This window comes from Ischnura elegans, chromosome 2 (assembly GCF_921293095.1).
Source record: "Ischnura elegans chromosome 2, ioIscEleg1.1, whole genome shotgun sequence".
Lineage (NCBI taxonomy): Eukaryota > Metazoa > Arthropoda > Insecta > Odonata > Coenagrionidae > Ischnura > Ischnura elegans.
This window is the reverse complement of record NC_060247.1, coordinates 105,537,382-105,559,550: the sequence shown is the minus strand read 5'-3', so window position 1 is coordinate 105,559,550 and position 22,169 is coordinate 105,537,382. Positions and strand designations below refer to the sequence as shown.

Genomic DNA, 22,169 nt, shown 5'->3' with positions numbered 1-22,169 from the left:
CGGATGACACTGGGTATAGACAATAATCGTGTGTGTCTCATAATCATTACATGTTGCGTGTCAGTTCTTTGTTGGAACATTTTTCCGGAAAAGTTCGAGTCAAATCTGGCATACTGATTGCAGCTCACGTTGCTGTTCGTAAACGGTTTTCAGTCGAATGTTATTGTTTTTAAGACAGTTCTTTGAATCAGGCGTTGTGTATGATGTGAGCCTATGCTATATCTTGTCGTTGTTGTCTTGTTTAATATTTAATTAAAGTGAATGCCCTTTCCTCCGCACATTGGTTTTGTACAATCCTCATGCACCAATTACGTCCGTAATCAAAATTTTTCCGTAGCTTATCCATTACGATTGCGGTGGATGTTAATGGTTGGATAGGGGCATAACTTGGTCTTGTAATTATTATCGAAAACAAAGATGTTCCCATTTTCAACTTAAGAGTCATAATTTGAAATACGTTTACTTGTTAACCTTATTCTCGTGATGATTTTGAAATGGAACACTATTGATTTTCGTCGCTCCGTATTCCTTTACTTCAGTGATACGGGAATAATGCCATTTAGTCTGCCTCATTTTTACTCTGACTAATCAGTGTCTTAAGTTTGCGTCACGGTTCTCCTTGAGGCATTTGGAGTGGAAGAAGTTCAGTATTCATTTCCGCAAAATGGAATGTTTACTCATTATTTGAACTGCTTTGAATTATTTAAAATTTTCCACGCAATCTTACGTTAATTTACGAGTTTTGGTTACCGTAGCAAGTGTCCATAACGTGGTAGAATTGGACAGATTGTGTTCTGCAGATTCCTTCGCGGTATGAAGTTGACGTTTCGAATCGATACCCATAAAACGGGAAAGCCTAAGATCATGCAAAACATATTTTGTGGCCTTTTATTTGCTGTAGATATTGACGTATATCAATATAAATCATTTTCGTTTTCTGCTATGTCATAGGGCCTTCTCTAATTGCGTAATAGTAGGAGGTGATATCTTTGGGGAGATAAATTTGTCGATCGACTTATTGGTAACCGACAAGTTGGGTTGTCTTATTCGCAAAGGGAGTTAGAGAATTTAACTGGGTATTAACTTTTCCGAGTCGTCAAAGGGGTAAAGAAAGAGTTTGTGTTTTTACTGGGATACGAAGCTCCAGTCGGTTGACGGTCTTTTACTCATTTTCTTGTGACCGAATACTTTTCTTCAATTGATTTTTCTCGCTAGGACATCGTCGGGTGGTGGTGACGAAGGCTCACCTGGTGACGATTTTGAGATGGGAAAGTATAGCTGTTAATTACTTGCGTGAAGACTAATGAAGAAGTCACATAGCCATTCTCACTTTAAATAAACCGTGATTATATTACGTATTCCATATCCCGGTATTTCTCAATCACTCCATTTTATTCCCGAGCTACTTTGATCTAACATACGTAGCTGTTATGATTTAGGTCCTAAATTCTGCAAAATTCACATTTCAAAAGAATATTAACCCGTCGCTCCGAGTATAAGTAACTTGAATTTAATGTGGCGCTTTGTTTGAATTGTCTTGAATTAAATGAATAATTTTCGGATTGAGAGTCGAGTAATTCTATTGGTTTACCGGAAAAGTGGGCTTTATGGTGCAAGTTTCCAGTGCTGAATGGGAGAGCAAGCGGTGGAAACGTTGGCTATCAAAATGCATGCTAACCCAACCGTTATTCCGAGAAAAAGCCATGCATTCTATTTGTCCGGAAATCACGAAGTGCCACGAGTGTCTTGACGTTCTTCAGCATTAATTTGTTGCTTTATTCGAAAATTCATCTTCAACACTCATATAATCACGTGCAAAGTTCTTAATTTTGATGTTTTTCGCGTGATGTAAGTAACTGGTGTTAAATTTTGTTAGGAAACCTTGGGAAGGTCATGTGCGCTCCCATGAGTAACAGGTTTATCGCCATTTTACCCACTAATCGTTTGGCAATGTATTTTATAACTATCTGAATATGTTCTATAAATACCCACGGAACTCATGGCAATGAAATTTGAAGGACCTTTCTCAGTTCAAGTTCTATCTCTAAATGCTCCAATTTTAAATTTCTTGATTGATTGGGTAGAAGCTCTCCTTTTTTTATTTATTTTTCCTAAATTACTGAAGTTCATTTTTTTAATGTCTCACTTTTAATGTTTAATATGTTTCCGTTTAGCTTGTATATCGTTGCTTTTCATTTTGCATTTCAAGTTTTCATCATTTGCAAGTCATTTTTTCATTTTGCAAATTCATTCCTAAACACTCCTTTTTACTGATCCAGATGATAATGCAATATTGTTTTGGTAGTGGGAGAAACTGCGAAATTTCGTAAGGCTAGAATATTATGTGTGGTTTGCCCTATTCTCGTTCAAGACGTGTATAGAGATTTTATTCAATGGCCTGTGGCTGGCATTTCCTTTTGAGGTCAAAACTCACATTTGTATGTATCACCGTTTCAGTTTTAACTTTGACGTCATTTGTAGTACATATCTGATTCCGAATCTAAAACACTGTTAAAATGTTTTAAATTGCTAATCGATCATGGTATCGATTCCTATTGCCATTTTGAAGACGAATGTATCGCCTATGCCAGGCACATGCGGAAAACCTGCGCCTGTTTTGTGCGGAAAACTTGTCAGTACTTTTAAACATTACGCAGGTATCCCATTTGTATTTTTAAACTAAACTTTTTCATTCAGCATTTATTGACGATGCCACATCTTTCACCGATATATGCATAAATAGATTAGTGTGTGTTTGTCTGAAAGTGATTGTGGGCATTAACTCTAATTAAACATCCTTAATGAGGTCCAACAACAAATATGGATCGGAAAATTTTTCCCTGGCATCAGAGCGACACATTTCTTGTGATAAGATACTCTCTGCTGTGCCCCATGTTGTATGCTATTAAACCACTTGCCAATTTTGTTTATAAGAAAACGTGGCCTAAGTGTCGCGTATAAAATGTTTGTTTTCTACGGGATACCAGAAAATAACTCCTGATAATTACTACTGTTCTGTAAAGAGATGCTTCTGTAACTATGATACATTTTTCAACTGTTAAGTGATGGGAGTGACATAATCATGACGTCCTATGTTGCCAGAAAAAAATACAATTGTATGTTAGTTAATGATAAAAAAAAGTGTAAATGGAGGGTTGTTTCCGAAAGGCTGAAAATTTTTAAAAGAATTTTTATCAATGTATTAAGTTTATTTGACATTGTAGAACCACAAATAAAAGTGAAATTCCTATATTTAGTGGCATATAATTGTGATCTGTCTTCGTTGCATGAAGGTAAATGAACGAATTTTCAGCGAAAATTTATCTTGCGTTAATAGGATCATCTATGCCATTAGATTTGTCTCCCTCAAAATTATGGTTGCAAAAACAACATTCTGTTTCGCATAGTTGCCCGCACCACGGGCACGACCTACTCGACAAACCATTGGGAGAAAGTGATTGCAATAAGCCTTGTCCCTTAGTGGCAGTCACTTCTGCGATCGGAGCGCCATTTCGGTTTTCTGTAGTACTAAAAACTTCGCAGGCTGTCAAAAACCATTGGAATTAGATTACATACTTTTTGTTGATATGGAAGATAGCTTAAGCGTACGAATTGAAAAGCGAGTGAAAACTGCCTACATTTTACTGCCCTTTATTATAGTTATTTTGTTAGTTACGAAATAATGTTATAAGGCTGCAGTTTTTGTCACTGAATCGCCATGTTCTTGAAATATTACTGTAAGACAGTAACTAATCTACTCCTTGTAAATGGATCTAATCCATTTATTCACGTAGTTATGAATTTTTGGTATAATCTAGGGACTAGCCATGGTGTAGTAAGAATCCAAATCTGCTACTCTGAAAGATACGTCGTGCGGTGCGATGTGCGACGCTCATTAGTGGCAAATTTTCGCTAGTTTTGGAAATTTTGCTTACCGTTTTATCTGTCTCTGTCATTGAATTTTGTCGCATTAATTTTGCCGCATTAATTTTGCTGTAATTTGAAATAAGCCATATGAATGCACAAGTGCGGAAATAATCCAAATAAATTTTATATTAAGATTAATGATTATTTTGCTAAGGTTAGGATTGATAAAAAAATAAAATTTAATAAAATCTTAATTTAAATATTTTTTAAAATCTCTACATTACTCACGTATTCCTTTTAGCAGAGGTCATCCACTAACGGATTGTTATCAAATTGTATTCTACCGAATAAATGGCCTTCATTAAATGAGTTAGTTATTATATGGCCGTTGGAAGCCTGTAGCTCCCTTGGTACTTAGCGACTCTTGAAACGATTTTTTTTGCAATCTGCACATTATTAGATATTAGTAACTCATTTTAGCTTTGAGGTAGCGAGTGATTCCTTTATTCAGAGATCAAATAGCCTAAATTTACTGCATTTATCATTTATTTTTAATGTTACCTGATGAAATTTTTGATATTTGTGCCCTTCCGATAGCAAAGAAGGAAGGGTTTACCTACATTTGCTGTGGGCAAGGCAAATACTCATGGATTGTATATTTCTTTTATTATATTGAATCTTGATTCATTAAAATGTTCGATTTCAAGAATTTCATTTTCATTTAACGTACCATAATTTTAACTGTGTGGTTTACGAGTTAATGATATGTTTGGTAGTAATGCATTCATTTAATTTTAAGTGATGTATTTTATTGTTTATTCTGAAATGAGTGCATAATCACAATGAAAATTTGAAAGTACGCTGCAAAATGTTTTAATAAAATACTTGAAAACAAAATTTTTATATGGCCCCTGTTCTAATTTTACCCTAAAATGCTGAACTGGTGAAATGTTTTAATGTTTCTGTTCCTTTAGTGTCTTTTGATAGTTAAATTTCCAACCTTTCAGCTCTGTTCTCAGTCTCAGTAACATCTGTTTGTCCATTTTTTTTATTCCTTGGAAGGTAGCTGAAATTTTATTTTATAGTGAAATTTTTTTAACAAAGACAGCATGTTAACAATATTTATGAGTACCTCAAACAGCAATGTGTAACATACATGTTGTTTAAGAAAGCATTGTTTGTGGAATCATTTCATATTATGTAATCTAAAGCTATTGTTTATGTTTATAATGATTTACAACCTTCGGAGCTAATGGTACCAAAATAAAGATATATATCTGTACACAGATTATAATTGTCTTACTTGATTTTTTACTACTGCAGGTTAGGTTTGGACCATACACTGGGCCAGAATGTAAAGCCATGTGGAACAAAATTCAGAAAAGACTCCGGCGTTACCGGTTACTCCGGGAGTTGTTGGAGGATGCCAAAACTTGGGTGACTCAACCATGGACCAATTTTTACCGAAGCACCAAACAGGTAATCATATAATAGCATAATCATCTTATTTATTAAGGTCAGGTCAAGTTTTTGTATTGGAACTGATTACTTCTATAGATTGAATTTATATTGACATAAAATATTTCTTTTGTAGAATAGACATCCAGATCTGCCAAGGCGGCCGTTGTCAACATATATGTTATTTTATTTAGAGAAGAAAGACAGGGTTGCAAAGGAACACCCAGGACTGGAAATGGTAAGCAATTTTACAATATGGCTGTTTTTTATGAAAAGGAAATCATTTCATTTATATTAGGAGATACTGCAAATATACTTCGTTGTGTGCTATGGTTCTACAATTTTTTCCCATTGGATATTTCAAAAAAAATGTTTTGATCTCGTTTTTATTTTAGACTGCAGTATCAAAACATATAGCCTTGATGTACAAAAATTTATCAAAAAAGAAAAAGCAAAAATACATAGATAAGGCAGCTGAAGAAAGAAGGGAATACGAAGAGAAGTTGGAGGAGTTTTAGTAAGTAATTAATAAATAGTGGTTGGCTTTATCTAGGCAACTATCATTGATACGTATGGCTGCAATGTAATTAATTGCAGCAAAAAATAAATTTTTGTTTGAATTTTGATTGAATCATTGAGTTAAAAAAAGAGTGTAAATATTCAGCAAAACTAATGAATGCTGGTGTTAAATTTTATGAAAACACATTCTACCACATGTTTTGGACAGCTATATTACTTTTGGTCAATAGGTAGATATTCGAAATAGAGAATTATGGATTAGATATAAGGAATGAAAATGGCCAAATTCTGCAGGATTTGTCATTATTCAATTAATTTAATTTTTCAGAGATAATTTAATGAATTGATGCTTTAATTTTGCTTTGAATCTCATTGTACACTTTTTGCCTGGCATTGATAGACACTGGAAAAAGATTCCTTGGAACTTCTTTCATTCACTCGGTGCTTCAACACAAATGCTGTTTAGATTGGATCTTTTAGGGGGCTCTGAACTTAGCCTCATTTTTTTCTTCTCTTTTCTTCTAGTCGTCTTCATCCGGAAATGGTTCCCAAAAGTACTCCTAAGGACAAACCACCTCCTCAAATGGAGCCAGGGCCACGCAGACCCTGTACACCTTTTAAGGTCAGCTTAAGAGTGCCCATGATATTTTTCTATACATTTTCTTTGATTGAAGAATTCAAAATGAGTCTTATTTTTGATTCTTTATCATTTTCTACTACCTCTTTGTGGTGGAGGAATACTATATGCATGCATTTACACAGTCAAGTAGAAGAATTCTAAAAGGCTAAAAAAAGAATTGTTTACACTCCTAAGAAAAAATTGTATAGACCTGTTTAAAAATTTTATACATTCTTATACATTGCAATGGCAGGTTTATACAATTTTTTCATAAGGGCAGTTTTAAAAGTGTTTAACAATTATGTTCATTTGATAAAGGAATAAATTCCTCCATGTTTGTTATTTGAGCTTTGCAACTTCACCCCGTGTCTTTTAGTACCTAAAATTCTCTTTCCTGTGTAATTACAACCTTTATTTTCTCAACAGCTATATTATTTAGAGAAGTTGAAAACTCACCGAGATGACCCAGACTTCAGGCAAGAAAAATGCAAAGAAATGTGGAAGAATGTTAGTGATAAGAAAAAACTAATTTGGATTAATCGGGCTCTGGAAGATGAAACACGCTATCAAGTAAGGAATTTTTTTTGTTCAGCAGATGTGACATATCTTTTTTATGTATCTTTGATGCTTATTCCATCCATCTTATTATTAACAGGCTGAACTGAAAGTTTATATGAGGGAAAATCCCAATTTTGTGCCTCAACCCTTAAAACCAGTACTTACCAAAGATGAGAAGCAGTTGAAGGAAAGGTTTGTTTATTAGCTAATTTAATATGATTATCTTATATGGTAGATGCATTTTATGAGTTTGAATGTAAATTTATATGCTAAACTCTCTGCTAATGTATTTACTCATGCTTGTCAATTTTACTTGTATATATAGACTACAGTACCTCGTTGAATACACACTTGCAAAATGTTTTGTTACTTTCTATTCATCTAGTTTAAGGTGGATTAATCCTGCCCTCCTTATCTTAGATATTCACTCCGCAATTTTAATATACCATCATGAGGTGCCCTTTCCTGAAAAAAAATTATTTTATTTCAGATTGGCTGGTAAACCTGAAAAACCTCCAAATTCGGGTTACAGTTTATTTTCTCGAATTATGTTAGCTAGTGATGAAATGAAGAAATACAATTCCAAAGGGAGAATGTTAGAAATCTCAAAAATGTGGAAGGATCTTTCTGCAATAGATAAGAAGAAGTACCATGACAAAGTAAACATTTTTTCCTCTGATATTTTCATGTTAAATTGTTATATTGAGAATTGATTTTCTTATAATAATTAGAATTGATGACTTAATTATTATAATACTTTTATCTTTAGGTGCAGCAAATGATAGATCAGTATAAATTAGAATATGCAACATATTTGGAATCATTACCAGAAAATGAGAGAAAGGAAGAATTGCTTTTGACTACTCATAGGAAAAAGAAGGTAGTTCCAGAAAAACCAGCTGCAGAAAAGCCTGCCGCAAAAGCAAACAGTACTACTACCACGAAAGCAGCACCTTCAGCATCTGCTAGTTCGAAGAAAGCAAATGATGTCAAAGTAAGAGTGAATGTATTAAAAGACAACTTATTAAATTCAGGGGTATAAGTTTCTTTGTTTTGCTTTGAAAACTGGACTCGCCCTATGTTTTATTCTGTTCCTATGGTAGTTCCCCAAATTTCCTGTTCTTTGATTCCTGGAAATATTAAAGTAAAATATTCATTCGTATTCAAACCATAGCTATGGTCCTGGTACCTTCACATATGTCACTTTTGCAGAATTAAACCACTCTAAAAACCTTTCTCTTTACCAATTTTCCATTGATTAATACCTATATTCTAATCCAGATCCCCGGAACAAAATTGATATCTATGTAGCAACTTTATATGTTATTAATTGTATTGCGTGCAAATACCAGTAATTTTAGGATGTGCTCAGAATTCCTTTTTGTAGTGACTGAGAGTCACATAAATGTACATGTAATTATGCTTTGCTGTAGGCCTCATGGTCTTTTGTAAGCAAGGATGCCAACGTCGTGATATTGCCATCCAATGTGACCATCTTTCAGATTTTTGCTATTTCCTTGTCCGGGAATAGGTTCTGGGCACATTCTAAGACATTCATTTGATGTGGTGTCACTATAGTTATCAGAAATGGGGCTCAAGCATATGAAAAGACATATATTTTATTACTGTCAGTACTCCAGCCTAAGTGTGTTTGTGAAAAGAGAGGTAATGCAGTGTACTTGTAGCCGGGCCATTGAGAAGTAATATTTCTTGCATGAATACCAAGCATCAAGCTATAAAATTATGTGGAGAATATGATAAATCTTAAGTAATCAGTTCTTGACAGGGATCACAAGATAAAAGTAAATAAATTTCGCCCAAAAATAATAACCTCCTTCATAAGAATCACCTTAAATGAAGCCGTCGCTTTTCTGCTCCTGTTTATTTTGTTATGTGTGGTTTCACGGTGCTTATTTTACTGTAATTTTTATAGTGTTGCCCACGAGTGAATAAGGAATCTATAAATGTAGCAATCAGGAACACTAATGGTTGGGGATTCTTGAAACCACTTTTAAATTAATACATATTACTATGCTGAGGTTTAAAGTTTTCAGAATTTGCATAATTTCCTTCATTACCTTATCAAATTTTTCTCTCACAAACTTCATTTATTAATAACTTATTTATATCATAAATGTAAGGTGCTGTGTTAATTGGCATGTTATATGAAACCTCCCCAATTGGGAAAGTTATATTTTAGTCTGCTTAGTAGTTCAAATGCTTCAGAAAACTTTGAATTGAAGTTTGAATGCTGAAAAGAAGTTTGAATGCTCAAAATGAAGTTTTTCTGCTGAAAGTTGCATTCAGTTCTCACCTATTTATGCTTGTTCACAACATCACCCCCCCAAAAAAAAATCAAAAAGTTTTTTTAGTCAAAATTGACAGGATTAAATTTGAAATGGTGCAATACCTATAAAACTATCGTTTCCTGTAATACTAAGGGATTTTTCAAACATTTAATGATGTTCATTCCTTGGATCATCTTAATTCGGCCATTTCATCTCTCTGCTTTTTTCTCAGGTCCAGGAAAAGGAACCACCTGCTCCAGTCAAGGATAAAAAGAGCAAGAAAGAATGGAAACAAACTTTGTATCAGGGAGAACCGGAACCTCCACCTGTGTAAGTCTGGGCAGGATATTCTCTTTTAAATCTGAAATGAAAATATTGGCTGTATATCTGTGAAGAAGTTGAAGTTCATTCATCATGTGTCATTTCATTTATATATTTAAATATTCATTTTTTGTAATATTGAGTGAAATATCCGTTGAAATTCATATCTTGTGTAGCACAGTGTTTTTAATGCTCCTATTCTGAATTTGGCGTGACCACATGCATATCACCAAGAAATTCAATGCTTATTGCAGAGCATAAATATCACATGCTATGTTCACTGTGGTCCTGGTGTAGCTGAAGCAGCAAGGCAACTTGATCCAAGCATGAAAAAATGTCTCCGGATTTTAGCGGTACAAATGAAGTGTGTGATGCCTATTTACAGTAGAAGATCAATAATCTGGAATGCGTGGGACCTATTGTGAAAAGGGATCGTCAAATCCAATTTAAAAACTACTGCAAGGTTCCCTTGCGTGAAGCAACTGGCTATTTCATGTGTGGATTTTTAGAAATAGATGAACTTCTGTTCAGATAAGAGAGCTTTCATCTGGGAAAACAGCATCTGAAGAAATATGTTAAGCAACATGTTGATTCTCACTGCTGCAAAATGAGTCCATGTAGATACAAGACATCAGTAGGATTCCTCTTCATGGTGGTTAAAGCTCATTGAATGAAAAAGTAGGCAATCATATCTCAGTAAAGAAGATTAACAGTTATCATTCATGTGCTATACTTTTTTCATAAACCTCATTTGTAGGTCTTCTTGGGTAGACTTCAAGTAATATTTGCATCAACCCTCTCCAAATAAATTCAGAAAATTCTAGGAATAGACATTGTACACTGTAGCCGTGAGTTCTCTAGCATGAAATCTCCACATCTAGGTATCCCAAGTCACTCAGTGAAATATTTAAAAAAAGAAAATGGCTAATTAGTTGACTTAGATTGCAGCATTTTTGACTATGCATCTTAATGAACTTAATTAGAAATTTTGAAGAACTCCGGGAAACCCTCCATTGTTCAGATGCTTGCGTAATTCAGATTTCCAGGTAGAGGTTAATTTTAAGCAGCTGCTACTTGTATGCAAGGTGGTCTATATTTCATGCTGGGGTCGAATTTAATGGATCCAAGTAACATAGATTTACTGTTAGTTGAGTTGCTGAGCATCAGTAGTGTAACTATGGGATGAGGGTGAGGGGATAGATCCCCCCCCCCACAAAGCTTCAATATTTAAAACTATTGTCTATTTTTGATGTATAATAACTGCATCTGCTTAAAGTTACATTTTAAGTGCCGAAACGATGTAAATTGTATGTCCAGGCTTGCTATTTTTTTAAATTTTCTCGAAACTCCGTTACCGGGGGGGGGGGGTCTGCCCCACGATCCCCTATCCTCCCAAAGCATATTCCTAGTTATGCCACTGCTGAGTATATTTCGTTGATGAGTGAATCCTCTTGTTGTCTTCATTTCTAGGCCAATGTTTACTATCTAATCCTGTGCATTAATCGAGTACCTTTCTCTTTTGGTTCAGGACTGCATTTCAATTATTTTTAAAATCGTTCATGAGTGATGCAACCCACATACCTCCAGCAACCCGAATGAAAGAAGCACCCAGGTATTGGGAGATGCTGCCAGAATCTGAAAAGGCCAAACACAGGAAAAAGCTTGGTGAACTGAAGCAGAAGTACATAGCTAACTATGAAAAGTTTTTGAAGGTAAGAATTTTGTGATTATGATGCTGAAGCCCACAATTAAAACCTAACTGAGACCTCAGAATTGGATTTAATAAGTGTTGTTACTCCATCAATGTCCGTAAAATATTTAACAAACTATGAAGAAACCTTTTGATGATGTCTTTATGACAGTTTGTGAACATATATTTCATTGAAGAAATATTTACTGATTTCCAGCGAATAGACTGCGTTAAGAGTTCTCGGGATCACCACCGGGTCAGGAACTGCATTACTATTAACGGCAGAAATGGAGTTCCTGATCCAGTGGCGATCCTGAGAATTCTCATGCCATTTATTTCACAAATCACCAGTGAAAATTTTCAACTTGTCAGGAAATATTTATTGTAACTGTTTCAGGTGAAAGACTTTAGTTATCCAATTAATTGTAATATCATTGTATCAATGATTATGATTCATTTGTATCATGCAATGCTTTACTTATCTCTTGCTTTTGATATTTTCTTTCTCCTCCTATTTTTCCTTGGTCACCAGGTGTTTCTGACCACCAGCAGGGCTATTCTGCTAAACTGGGCCATACGTATGGCCGGCCGTAAGTTTCGTATGGCCTGACCTGAAATTACGGCCTATACCGATTCCACTCTCAAGGGGCCATATCGTATGGCCCAGCCAAAAGTCTTAACACCCTTTCTGTCGGCGAGTATGGGAATTGTAATTGGTACTATATGTTGGGTTCACTTTTTTAAGCACTAGTCATTTTTCGAGAAGGAAGTTTGTTCCAACGTGGATAAAAAATTAATTCTATGTTCCTTAACTGAAATTAACTCTTATTAAAGGATATTTGGATTTTCTTTTAACACTGATCTGGCAGTAGATGCTGGAGAGCTTTAAAAAAGTGAAGAATGAAAATCACGGACGAGAAGAAGCAAAAGAAATTTGTACCATACATTATTATTATATTCGTGAATTGTACATATAATGGATAGAGTTAGAACATGACATCCCATTGTAATTCTCACCCCCTTCCTCTTCTTCCAATGGTGTAACTATTGTCTCATGGCTGCTATCATTTGCCCCCAAAAGCCTTAGAAATCCAACCAATGCACAAATTCTAAAGAAGAAATGGAAACTTTAAGTTTCATTAATTTTATTATCAGAGGCTTATGTTTAGGTAGCTGTATAAAATTATAACTTCAATATGAGACTATCATTCTTTCCTTGATTTGTGGATGGCTTTTGTCCTTCACGCATCGACTTTGCCTTACTGCCAAAAAAATGTCTTGCTCTATGTTTCTTTGATGTCCTCCCTCGTGAACTGTAATGCAATGAGAATCTTAAAATCTAAAACATTTCATAGCGGATATTTCAAGTTACCTACAGCTTTTCGAAAAAAGTAAGTTAGAAATCTGCTAGCAAATGTAGCACAGAAAGCAAATAAAAGCCCGTTCCTCCGTTCACTTCAACAGAGCATCCATTTAAAAAGTATTTATAACTTTTAAACTACAAGCGAACTTTTAGTTCATCCACTATATCTACTTAAAAAGTAAGTAACAACTTCTTTTGACGCGTGGGAATATTTAACGAAACTTTAATCATCGAATGCGAACAGATTACACGTATCCCGTGTCCTCCTTCTTTCCAGATGAAATCGACGTCTTTCTTTTATATATCTAGCCAATGCCCGTTGAATCAGTATGTGCTCCCTTGCACTATTCCTATATTTCTTGAAACAATGGCTAAATAATCGATGACACTTCGTAAATTTCTTTTACAACTCATTAGGCGAGCAATATTATTTCGTATGGCCCATGTTATGACTGCCTCCTAGGCAGACCATTGCTACCACCTGACTTATGGCCTTTCGCTCAGAGTAGAATCGCTCAAAGCCTTACGTATGTCTCGAGGCCGTAGTTATGGTCGATTTCGACTTATGGCCTGGCCATACGATTAGTGGTATAACCCTGCAGATTTATTGAGTGTATGCCCATTTATTTCATGCTGATCAGAGTGTATTCACATTTCACAAAGAATGGCTACTTCCATATCCTCTATTCCTGTGTTAAATTTATTAATAAATAAATGGTAATGACAATTTAAACAAATATCTGTTACACCTTACTGACATGAATATTAACTCCTAAGCAGGTTTTTCCCTAGAACAGAGCTTTAATTGATAAACTATTGTCTATGGATTCTGGACTCCAATGGATGGTCTTCTTGATTATGGTATGCTACAGCTGGCACACTTCTCCGTTACCTTATACATGAGCTTAAAGAGATTTTGGTCCAACCTATGACTATCACATTTAAACTTCCATTTCTCAAACTCGTAATAATCCATACTAAATATTATACCTGACTCAGCTTTTCTATAACTGGGAATATTTAATGAAAAAAAAATCTGCCATTGGAAGTGCATTTGGATTGTGAAAATTGTAATTTTGTTTGCAAAAAAAATTTCTGTAATGTAGCGTGGGGATGATTACGGACGTGGTAAATGAAAGCTATCACCAATTATGCATAATAGGGCTTATTTCGCTTCGTTTGCATTGCACAGACAAGCTCAACAGTATCGACACCTTCACCCTTCTCGTCCAGACTCTCATGGCGTCGCTCTTCTTCTCCCTGCTTGGTGTCCTCCTTCTCCAACGCTCTCTTGTGGCCATTGGTGGAAAAACAATTGCAACAACTTCTGCTTGTCCGCCACATGTAACAATTTTATTTACTGTTTTTATCACAAACTGGATCGTTATACCTACTTTTTATACTGATTTTTGGTCCTTTTTTATACTGTTTTGTGAAGCTTTTATTTACCTCGATGTGAAAGGGGAAGATGTTTTTTTGCTGTAACTTTTCTTTTCCATCCTTTTACTCAATTCTAGGGATGAGTCGATTCCAAATAACAATTCTCGATTCCACCGATTCTCGGGCATGGAATCGGAATCGAGAATCGATCGCCTAAAGTCGATTCCGATTCCATCGATTCCAGGAAGATAAATGTTTTGAGCATAGACTTAAAGCTTGGGGCATAGAGGCTGCCACACACCTAAGCAGCCACGGTGTCAGCCTTGCCCGCGCGGAGGATACGCCCAGCATGCGGGTGCTGCGACGGACATACCTGAGAGGCCTCGGAAATATGAAAATGTCGGCAAGAGCGACAAACCGACGAACCCTGAAATGGCGCGTGTTCATGAGCAACTCTCAGAGAAAAAAAATTGGAAACCACGGGATCGTGGAAGCAATGCATACGTTTTTCGTTCTTTTAATGACCGCTGGTCACGGCAAATCAAATTATTATGATAATGAATCATCATCGGAGAATTCATCTGGACCACCAATTTTAACGCATAATAGATCGAAATATTTTTTTTTTTAATTTTCGAATGAAATTTGAAGTCTGAATGATAATAGTTCTGAAGTTCGAATGACAATAAAAACGTGCAGAGAGCGAGTTTTCCTGTGAAAAAAAAGTTTCATATAAATACACGCAAAGAGCGTTTTTTTTTTTTTTTTTTTTTTTAAAATAAATTTTTTAGACTAAGATGCGTCTGCATCAATAATAAAAAATTTAGACACATTCACGTTTGTATAGCCCAGTTTCATCAATGCAACCCTTGAGAAGGTTGAAACTTGCTTGGCACAAGCCGCCGCGGCCTCCGGGCGGACTCGGCAGGTTGCGTTCGGCCGCCACCGCGCACCCGCCAGGCTGCTCTGGTATGCATGGACGCAATGAACGCTGCATTATTGCTTGGCCCCTGTGGCCAAACAACAATGTAGCCACCGCGGCTATTGTTATTTTTAGGGATGGTCGGATCGGATACCTCGGATCCAAATATCCGCGGATGTTGCCCTTCATCGGATAAATCGGATCCAAAGTCGTGGAAGACATCGGATCTGGATCCGAAATTTTAAAGAAAAGCTTCAGTGAATGCAACACTCCATAAGGATGGAAAGAGTTCCTATTCTCTCTTCAAATGCACCGTCGCATGCCATTCTTGTCCTACTCATGAACCGTTTTGTTTTTAAGCTCTCGCAGAGGTTAAGTAAGAGAATTTCAGCCGTGGAAAATAAAAAAGGAAAAATAAGAGTGGCACGTAGGGTGACTCTTCCCAAAAGATTGAACAATCATCAGGGGAATCTCAGCGTCGTAGGATAATAACCACGTCAAAAGTAACTACGTCGCAGATTTCAGAAAACCATCCTCAGCCGTTTACTAATTTTAACACCCTTCATGATAGAGAAAACTTCATTTTTCAAAGATTTTTTTTTTTTTCATTTTTGTAAATTCATGATTTTTAAATATTTTGTTTCCTTTCATGAAGGAAAGTAATTGTGTTTTTATATTTTGGGGGGTCTGGATCCTCCGTATTTCCTCCTCTCGCTACGTCACTGGTCAGTGGTTCACCTATTTTCATTTCCAAATCCAAGCGTAACAGTTTAGGTCCTGAGCATGTTTGAATGTTTTTAAAAAACAATTTGAAAGCCTATAAAATGATTTTTTATTTATAAAATTATAAAAATGTGTATGAAAATCTAAAAAGCATACCTTTGATTGTATGTACCCAGAATTCACTTGAATAATTACTTTGTTTAATAGCAGGAATTTAAAATGCATTTGGATCCGAAAATATCCGATCCGAAAGATCTGGCTCCAAAAATCAAGGATCCAATCCGAATCTGGATCCGAAAAAAATCCTGGATCTGACCATCCCTAGGTATTTTATTCCATTAAATTCTTAAATTTTAATGATAGCAATGCTGCAGATAAATCAATTTCCCACCTGTTGGAAGGAATAAGAATTGGAATCTAGAACCTGGAATCGATTTGAAGGAATCGGAATTGGAATCGGAATCAAAAAAAAGTGGAATCGACTCATCCCTACTTAATTCTTATAATGATTTGCAGTTTAGGGTCTTGGTGAGTGATCACATCATCTTACCACCTGTTGATGAAATCTTCTCGGGAAATCAGCTGGGTGATGATGGCCATTGCTGCCAACGTTTCGATGGCCTTCTCTGCCATCGTCTTCAGGGCGAATCATCACCCGGCTGATTTCCCGAGAAGATTTCATCAACAGCATTCGCCGGGAAAGAACCAAATCCTTCTTCATCTTACCACCTTTTCATGTCACCTTAGGTTAACAATTTTTCATATTATAATCTTATTGTTAGTGACATCTGAGTCTTTTTATTTGTTCCAGGGTCTCTCTCAGGAGCAGCTTAAAGAGTACTCCACCCTGAAGTCAAATTGTAATAGGCTGGATGAGATGAAGGAGGAAGAAGAGGAGGAAGAGGACTCGGATGGTGATGATGAGGACGAGGACGATGATGATGAAGACGATGAGGACGGAAGGGATGGGGAGAGTGTGGATGGCGGAGAGGAAGAGGACGAAGCAGATGACGGGGACGGAGGTGATGAGAGTGAGGAGGAGGACGATGATGAGTGCGCCAAGAACCAAGCAAACGAGGTAAACTTGTTCCTTCAATTGCAAATACTCGCTCAGCTAATTGCAGGAAGGGCAAAGTTTTATTTAAGGTTTCCTTACCCTGGTTTACCACTCATCTAGAAAACCTTTGAATTTTGAGTATTTCATCATGCACGGAAAGTCTTTGAATGTGAGGGAAATGAGAAAAGTCAGAAATAAAAAAAATTATGTAAAATTGATCATCCCATTCCCAACGTGTCATTTCATGTTGGGAATGGGATGATCTATGGGGTCAAGTGGGATCACATTGGGTAAAGTGGAGGATATAATATATTATTCTTGCTTTTTATAGACTTCTTAATGTGTTGTTCAGCTTATTGAAACAACTTGTCTGTTTCCACACTATTTTATCATCGACCATGGTTTCGGCAACTTGTGCCATTGTCAAGGTACAAGTTGCCGAAACCATGGTCGGTGAAAATAAAATAGAGTGGAAACAGACAAGTTGTTTTAATAAGCTGAATATCAAAGATTTCCACCGCATCACGCCGGACACTGTATCTTTAATGTGTTGAATTCAAAATTGGAAATATGAGTCTTATTTAGTGTGCAAATTATCAAGGTGATTTCATAAACACATACAGTGGAACCCCGATTTATCGTTCCCGCATTCATCGTTTTCCCGCATTCATCGTTCGCCGCTCCTGGTCCCAAATTAAGTTCCATAAAGACAATGTAATTTTTTCCCGCATCTATCGTTCCCCGAAGTATCGTTTTCCCGCATTGATCGTTTGGAGATCGCGGTCCCGTCAAATAATTTTCCCGCATTCATCGTTTGATAAAAATGAGACGAAGTGTTTACAACGTGTTTTTATGGCTAATAACAACAGACACATAGTTTGAATCTTCCCCAGGAGATTGAAATGCGATAGGGAGAAGCAGAGTGCCCTGGGATAGTTACATTAGCGCATTTCTCAAGATCCGGTATCCCCCTCCATTCAGCACTCGCCTCCCCCCCGGTTGAAGCTTTCTTCTTCTCCGAAATAAAAAAAAAGGTCCCAGCTCGAGCAGGGATCGTATTACGACGACCTTAGCTTCGAAAGAAAATATCAAGTTACTCGAGAACAAAAGAAACCTTTTTCACGCCTCCCCCTTTCTCGACCGCTGACTTTTTTTTTAGCCGACTCGCTTCAAACTGTCAACTGCGGCAATGCAGGTCAACTGCTGCATGAATCACCATTTAGCCCAAAAGGTATCTAAAAATGAATTTCGGCAATTGGTATTATACTTTTATTAGATTGAGATATTAGTGATGTGCACGTAATTCAGTAAAGATTGATACCAAACACGACGTATTTCTAACGTTATTTAAGCATTTTAAGCAAGGAAATACTTGGAATAATACGATGGTGATTTCTGGCGAATAACAATATCCTCGCAGCTGATAGTGAACTTCACGGCAGTTGATGCGATTTTTTTTCGAAAACAGGGCGTCTGGTTACAACTTACGAGTTATGCTACAAGTTTCACTTGTCTGAGTTGCTAACGAAGCGATGTATTCTCAGGATATTTTGTTTCTCTCGACTAGCAATCTGAATTCATCTGCTCATCTAGAGCTACGCTACTTGTTGTTAGAAATGAGTGGGTAAGTTGCCTTCTCTATAGGATAAAAAAATTCATTGCGCAGTCATATGGTCATGCTTTACCCTCTGCAGTAAGCTCTGCCTATGCCGTGCGCGATAGCATTAGTGCCGAACTTCACCTCGTACGAGTGGTTCCGTACTTTCCAGGGTGGGTTGACTTAAAACTAGCGAGTGTTTTCCGTGTGGGTTCAATGGAGTCCGGTTTCATTTTTATTAGTTTTATTCTTATTCGTCTTCGGACCATGGCCCTTCTGAAGACACAAGTGAGAACTTTAAAAGATGGACTGAAAATAATTGAAGACGAAGAAAAGAATCTGGGCAAGAAATGCGTGAATATTACAGCACGCCTCAGTATGTCCGCTAGTACATGACGGCAGGGGTGGGGGTAGAGCGAGATCACTGGTGAAAACAAGAAATGAGATGAAGCCGAGGATCAGGTGGGCGTGCCGCTGACGATTAACGCCACATTGCCTCAATCATGTTAAAAATTTAATTGCAAGAAAGGAACATTTCAAATAATAAACTATTTTTGGCCTTCTTGATCCATCCTATAACCAATCACTGCGACGGCGAAATCAGTTGTTTGAGGCATAACACACACATTTCTCTCGTAAATACGTGTACTTGAAATGGCATTTGATGGATAAGAATTTTTACATCAGACAGAAATGCATAATAGCCGTGAAAATTCCGAGTGGAGTGCAAACATTTTTTAGCAAGGCGGCTTGTTCCTTGAGGATTTTAGAAAGAGAGATAAGTCGAATCAACAATATGACCTAAATGTTTCGATAAAGTAATAATATTCCTGTAATCAGCTGAAATCTCGTTTGAATCCATTAATGAATGTCGTAATTCGCAAAAATCCAGCGGATCCCGGGACATAGGCAACCCGGACAAACATTCCCGCATTGATCATTTTCCCGCATTCATTGTTTTTTTCATCCATCCCCCTGAAAAACTACAGATCGAGGTTCCACTGTACTGCGAGTTTTGCACTCATGTGAGGAGCTTTAAAAAGTCTCTTTCTGTTTCCTGTCTAAAAAGACATGTGCTGTGATAAATTTAGGCTCTATTAAATGCTTTAGTAATGATAGATTTCTAATTTTACGTATTTAACGTAGACTTAAAGTGGTGTCTTTGAAAAGATGGACTGAGAAGATTTTTTTCCGATTTCTTAGGGATCAGATTCCAGTGATGATTCTTCATCTGGAAGTGACAGTGACTCAGACTCTTCAGACTCTGGCTCCAACAACTCTGATTCCGATTCCGATGGATCCAATTCAGACTGAAGTGCTACTGTCTTATGATATTGAAGACTTACTAACGGGGTTTTAAATGCCCTTAAAACTCAGGTGCAGTGGCCTGCCTCTCATTTGGACTTCCTGAAGACCTGCCAGTGTGTTTACTGGTGGAAGAAGAAATGACTTGAGTGGAAAATGTTTTATTGGCCTCCATCGAAGAGGTGGTGTTAGAAACAGAAATAACTAAATTTTTTACTGAAAAACTATGAGTATAGGTTTTAGGAATTGTTTTAATATTAAAAAAAAAGAATTGATACAATTAGGGATGTGCAACAATAGTTTACCATTTTTGTTGCTATCATGATTGATGTGTGCTTATATTTTTGTTTTATCATGTAGAAGCATTGAGTGGATTATTCTTTTAACATATAACTGGCTTGTAAATTTAAGAAAAAATGATAATATAATTTTTACATTCCACTTTTATTTGCACCATAAGTTTGTTGACAACACTTTGGCAGGGTATCTGTATGTTGTTAGGCAATGTAAATATTCCGTCCATTTAAACAATCTGCTATGGAAGTCTAAGCTGCCACTATAAAAAATTTTCTAATTTTTAGATGTTTGAAGTATGTACGTAATTTGGCATCCCTGCTGAATAAATTTTAAATTGACACGATATTTACTTACATTGATTTTATAGCTGTAGGCAAGTAATAGTTACTAAAGCAGGGATTATTATAAATTCAAGAAGCCTTGTCAGTAGCTAACACAGTGCCTAATCAAGGTTATTAAAATTATTGAATACCTCTTTTGTATCATAAAGCTATACATAAAAGCCTGCAATGATGAGTTTTGTCACTTCACTGACAGCAGTAAGCAGGCGTGATTGGTTGTATTTGAAAGTGTATTTCAAGGTCATTGACGTATCATGGCATTGGGTGTCAAGTTTTGAAAAGAAGCAACCGTATGGACAATCACAAGTGGTCACTGTGTAAATATTTCACTCAGACAAGGATGTTAGACTATTGAAGCATTGCATTTGACCTGTCTAATAAGTCTTGTTTCTACTTGAGTATTCTGCCTTTTCAGGGATGTGACCAATTTTTCACTTTCTGTGGCTATTTTTTCCAAAGATTTTTAGGTTTTTTATTGCCAGTGTCAGCTATTCTTCATTTGAATAACTCACTATCTTCATATTCACATTCTTATAATGTGGTTCAACATTTCTCTTCTGCACTATCCAATGCGTTTTCACAACTCCCTCAGTATTTAATAAGCAAACTGAGAAGATTAACCTCCCAGCACCTCAATTAGAGACAATCACACTTAAATAATTTTTCATGCATTATTTTATGATGTTGTATTTGCTCCTTAAGCAGCTGAAACAAATTTTCCCTCGAGTGCTTTCAGTAGTTAACTAACAATATTACTCATTGATCTTTACCATGTCATGTGGATTTCATGTCATAAAACATGTTGCACTCTCTTGATTATCCGGAATAACCGATAAGTGTGAAGACCAGGAGCCATCAAAACTCATTCTCCATTCCCATCGCTACCTATGCTGATAGAGATGAATTGATCCCAATGGTGCAATATCCTGTGTATGACCCATATTTATGGTTATTAACCTCGGTGAGAGTATAATATTTTTCTCTCTTGTTGATATCTGAGTGAATGGAAATTAATCATTTGAAGAAAAGAATTCATTTGTTACTGTGCTAAATATTACAAAATCAGGCAAATATTTGCTAGAATGATGATTAATGGAAGCATTCTGTTAGGGATTTTTTTAGCTTTGAGAAATTATTTCATTTGGGTTAATTCCTAAATGGTATTTACTGACTTGCTTTATCATATGCTGTCCAAGTGTACTGGAATGTTTAATTTTTTGGAGGGAGAGAAAACTTACCTTCAATGCATCACGAATCATCCAGAATTTCTGGAATTGATATTTTCCCATTTAAACGCTAGACCATGGTGCAACCAAGTTAGTAGTCTTTTTACATAACTATGTTTTAGCCATTGTCATGTGTTTATTTTGATGCACATTTATTAGCTCGAGATAGTGACCAGTCTTTTCGTTTGGCATACAGTTTAATGGGAATGAATACTTCCGATACGTCATCACAAGGTTTCAAGTCTTCGATACATATTGATGTGCAATTAATAATTAGACAGTTAATAGAATTATGGGGTACACAAATCAATGTAGGATATTCTATTTTATCATAATCATAGTGTTGCGTGATTACCACAGTCGTAAGTCGCACATAATTTGTCTCCTAGTCTCCTCTAATTTCCTGAAATACATATTAATTTTTAAACCTCAGGTAATTAACCAATGGAATAGTCATTAAAAACTGGTTAAGTTTCCATATATATGGCTTTAATTAATTCCATGAGATGCAATTTACTGGGGTATTGTTTTTTTTTGATGGTGAGATTTTTTAGTCTGTGATTTGCCATCTTCATATCAATTTCTTGTTTTTTTTTTAAGAGATTATAATGTCCGAATTCAGTGACCAATGGCATTGT

At 36.1% G+C, this 22,169-nt stretch overlaps 1 protein-coding gene across 2 annotated transcripts in view; it reads left to right on the top strand.

Annotated features, from left to right (window-relative positions):
* The window catches only part of LOC124154309 (nucleolar transcription factor 1-A-like), a 34,784-nt gene extending 14,477 nt beyond the window's left edge, over positions 1 to 20,307 (top strand). For both annotated transcript variants that reach the window (XM_046527956.1, XM_046527955.1), the window contains exons 4-15: positions 5,191 to 5,346; positions 5,462 to 5,563; positions 5,721 to 5,842; positions 6,370 to 6,466; positions 6,890 to 7,033; positions 7,119 to 7,213; positions 7,512 to 7,680; positions 7,791 to 8,015; positions 9,542 to 9,639; positions 11,159 to 11,342; positions 16,520 to 16,786; positions 19,566 to 20,307. In XM_046527956.1, coding sequence (XP_046383912.1) covers positions 5,191 to 5,346; positions 5,462 to 5,563; positions 5,721 to 5,842; positions 6,370 to 6,466; positions 6,890 to 7,033; positions 7,119 to 7,213; positions 7,512 to 7,680; positions 7,791 to 8,015; positions 9,542 to 9,639; positions 11,159 to 11,342; positions 16,520 to 16,786; positions 19,566 to 19,676 — 1,770 coding nt within the window. In that variant the 3' untranslated portion in view covers positions 19,677 to 20,307. The remainder of the gene's footprint in view (positions 1 to 5,190; positions 5,347 to 5,461; positions 5,564 to 5,720; positions 5,843 to 6,369; positions 6,467 to 6,889; positions 7,034 to 7,118; positions 7,214 to 7,511; positions 7,681 to 7,790; positions 8,016 to 9,541; positions 9,640 to 11,158; positions 11,343 to 16,519; positions 16,787 to 19,565) is intronic.
* Positions 20,308 to 22,169: the final 1,862 nt, after the last annotated feature.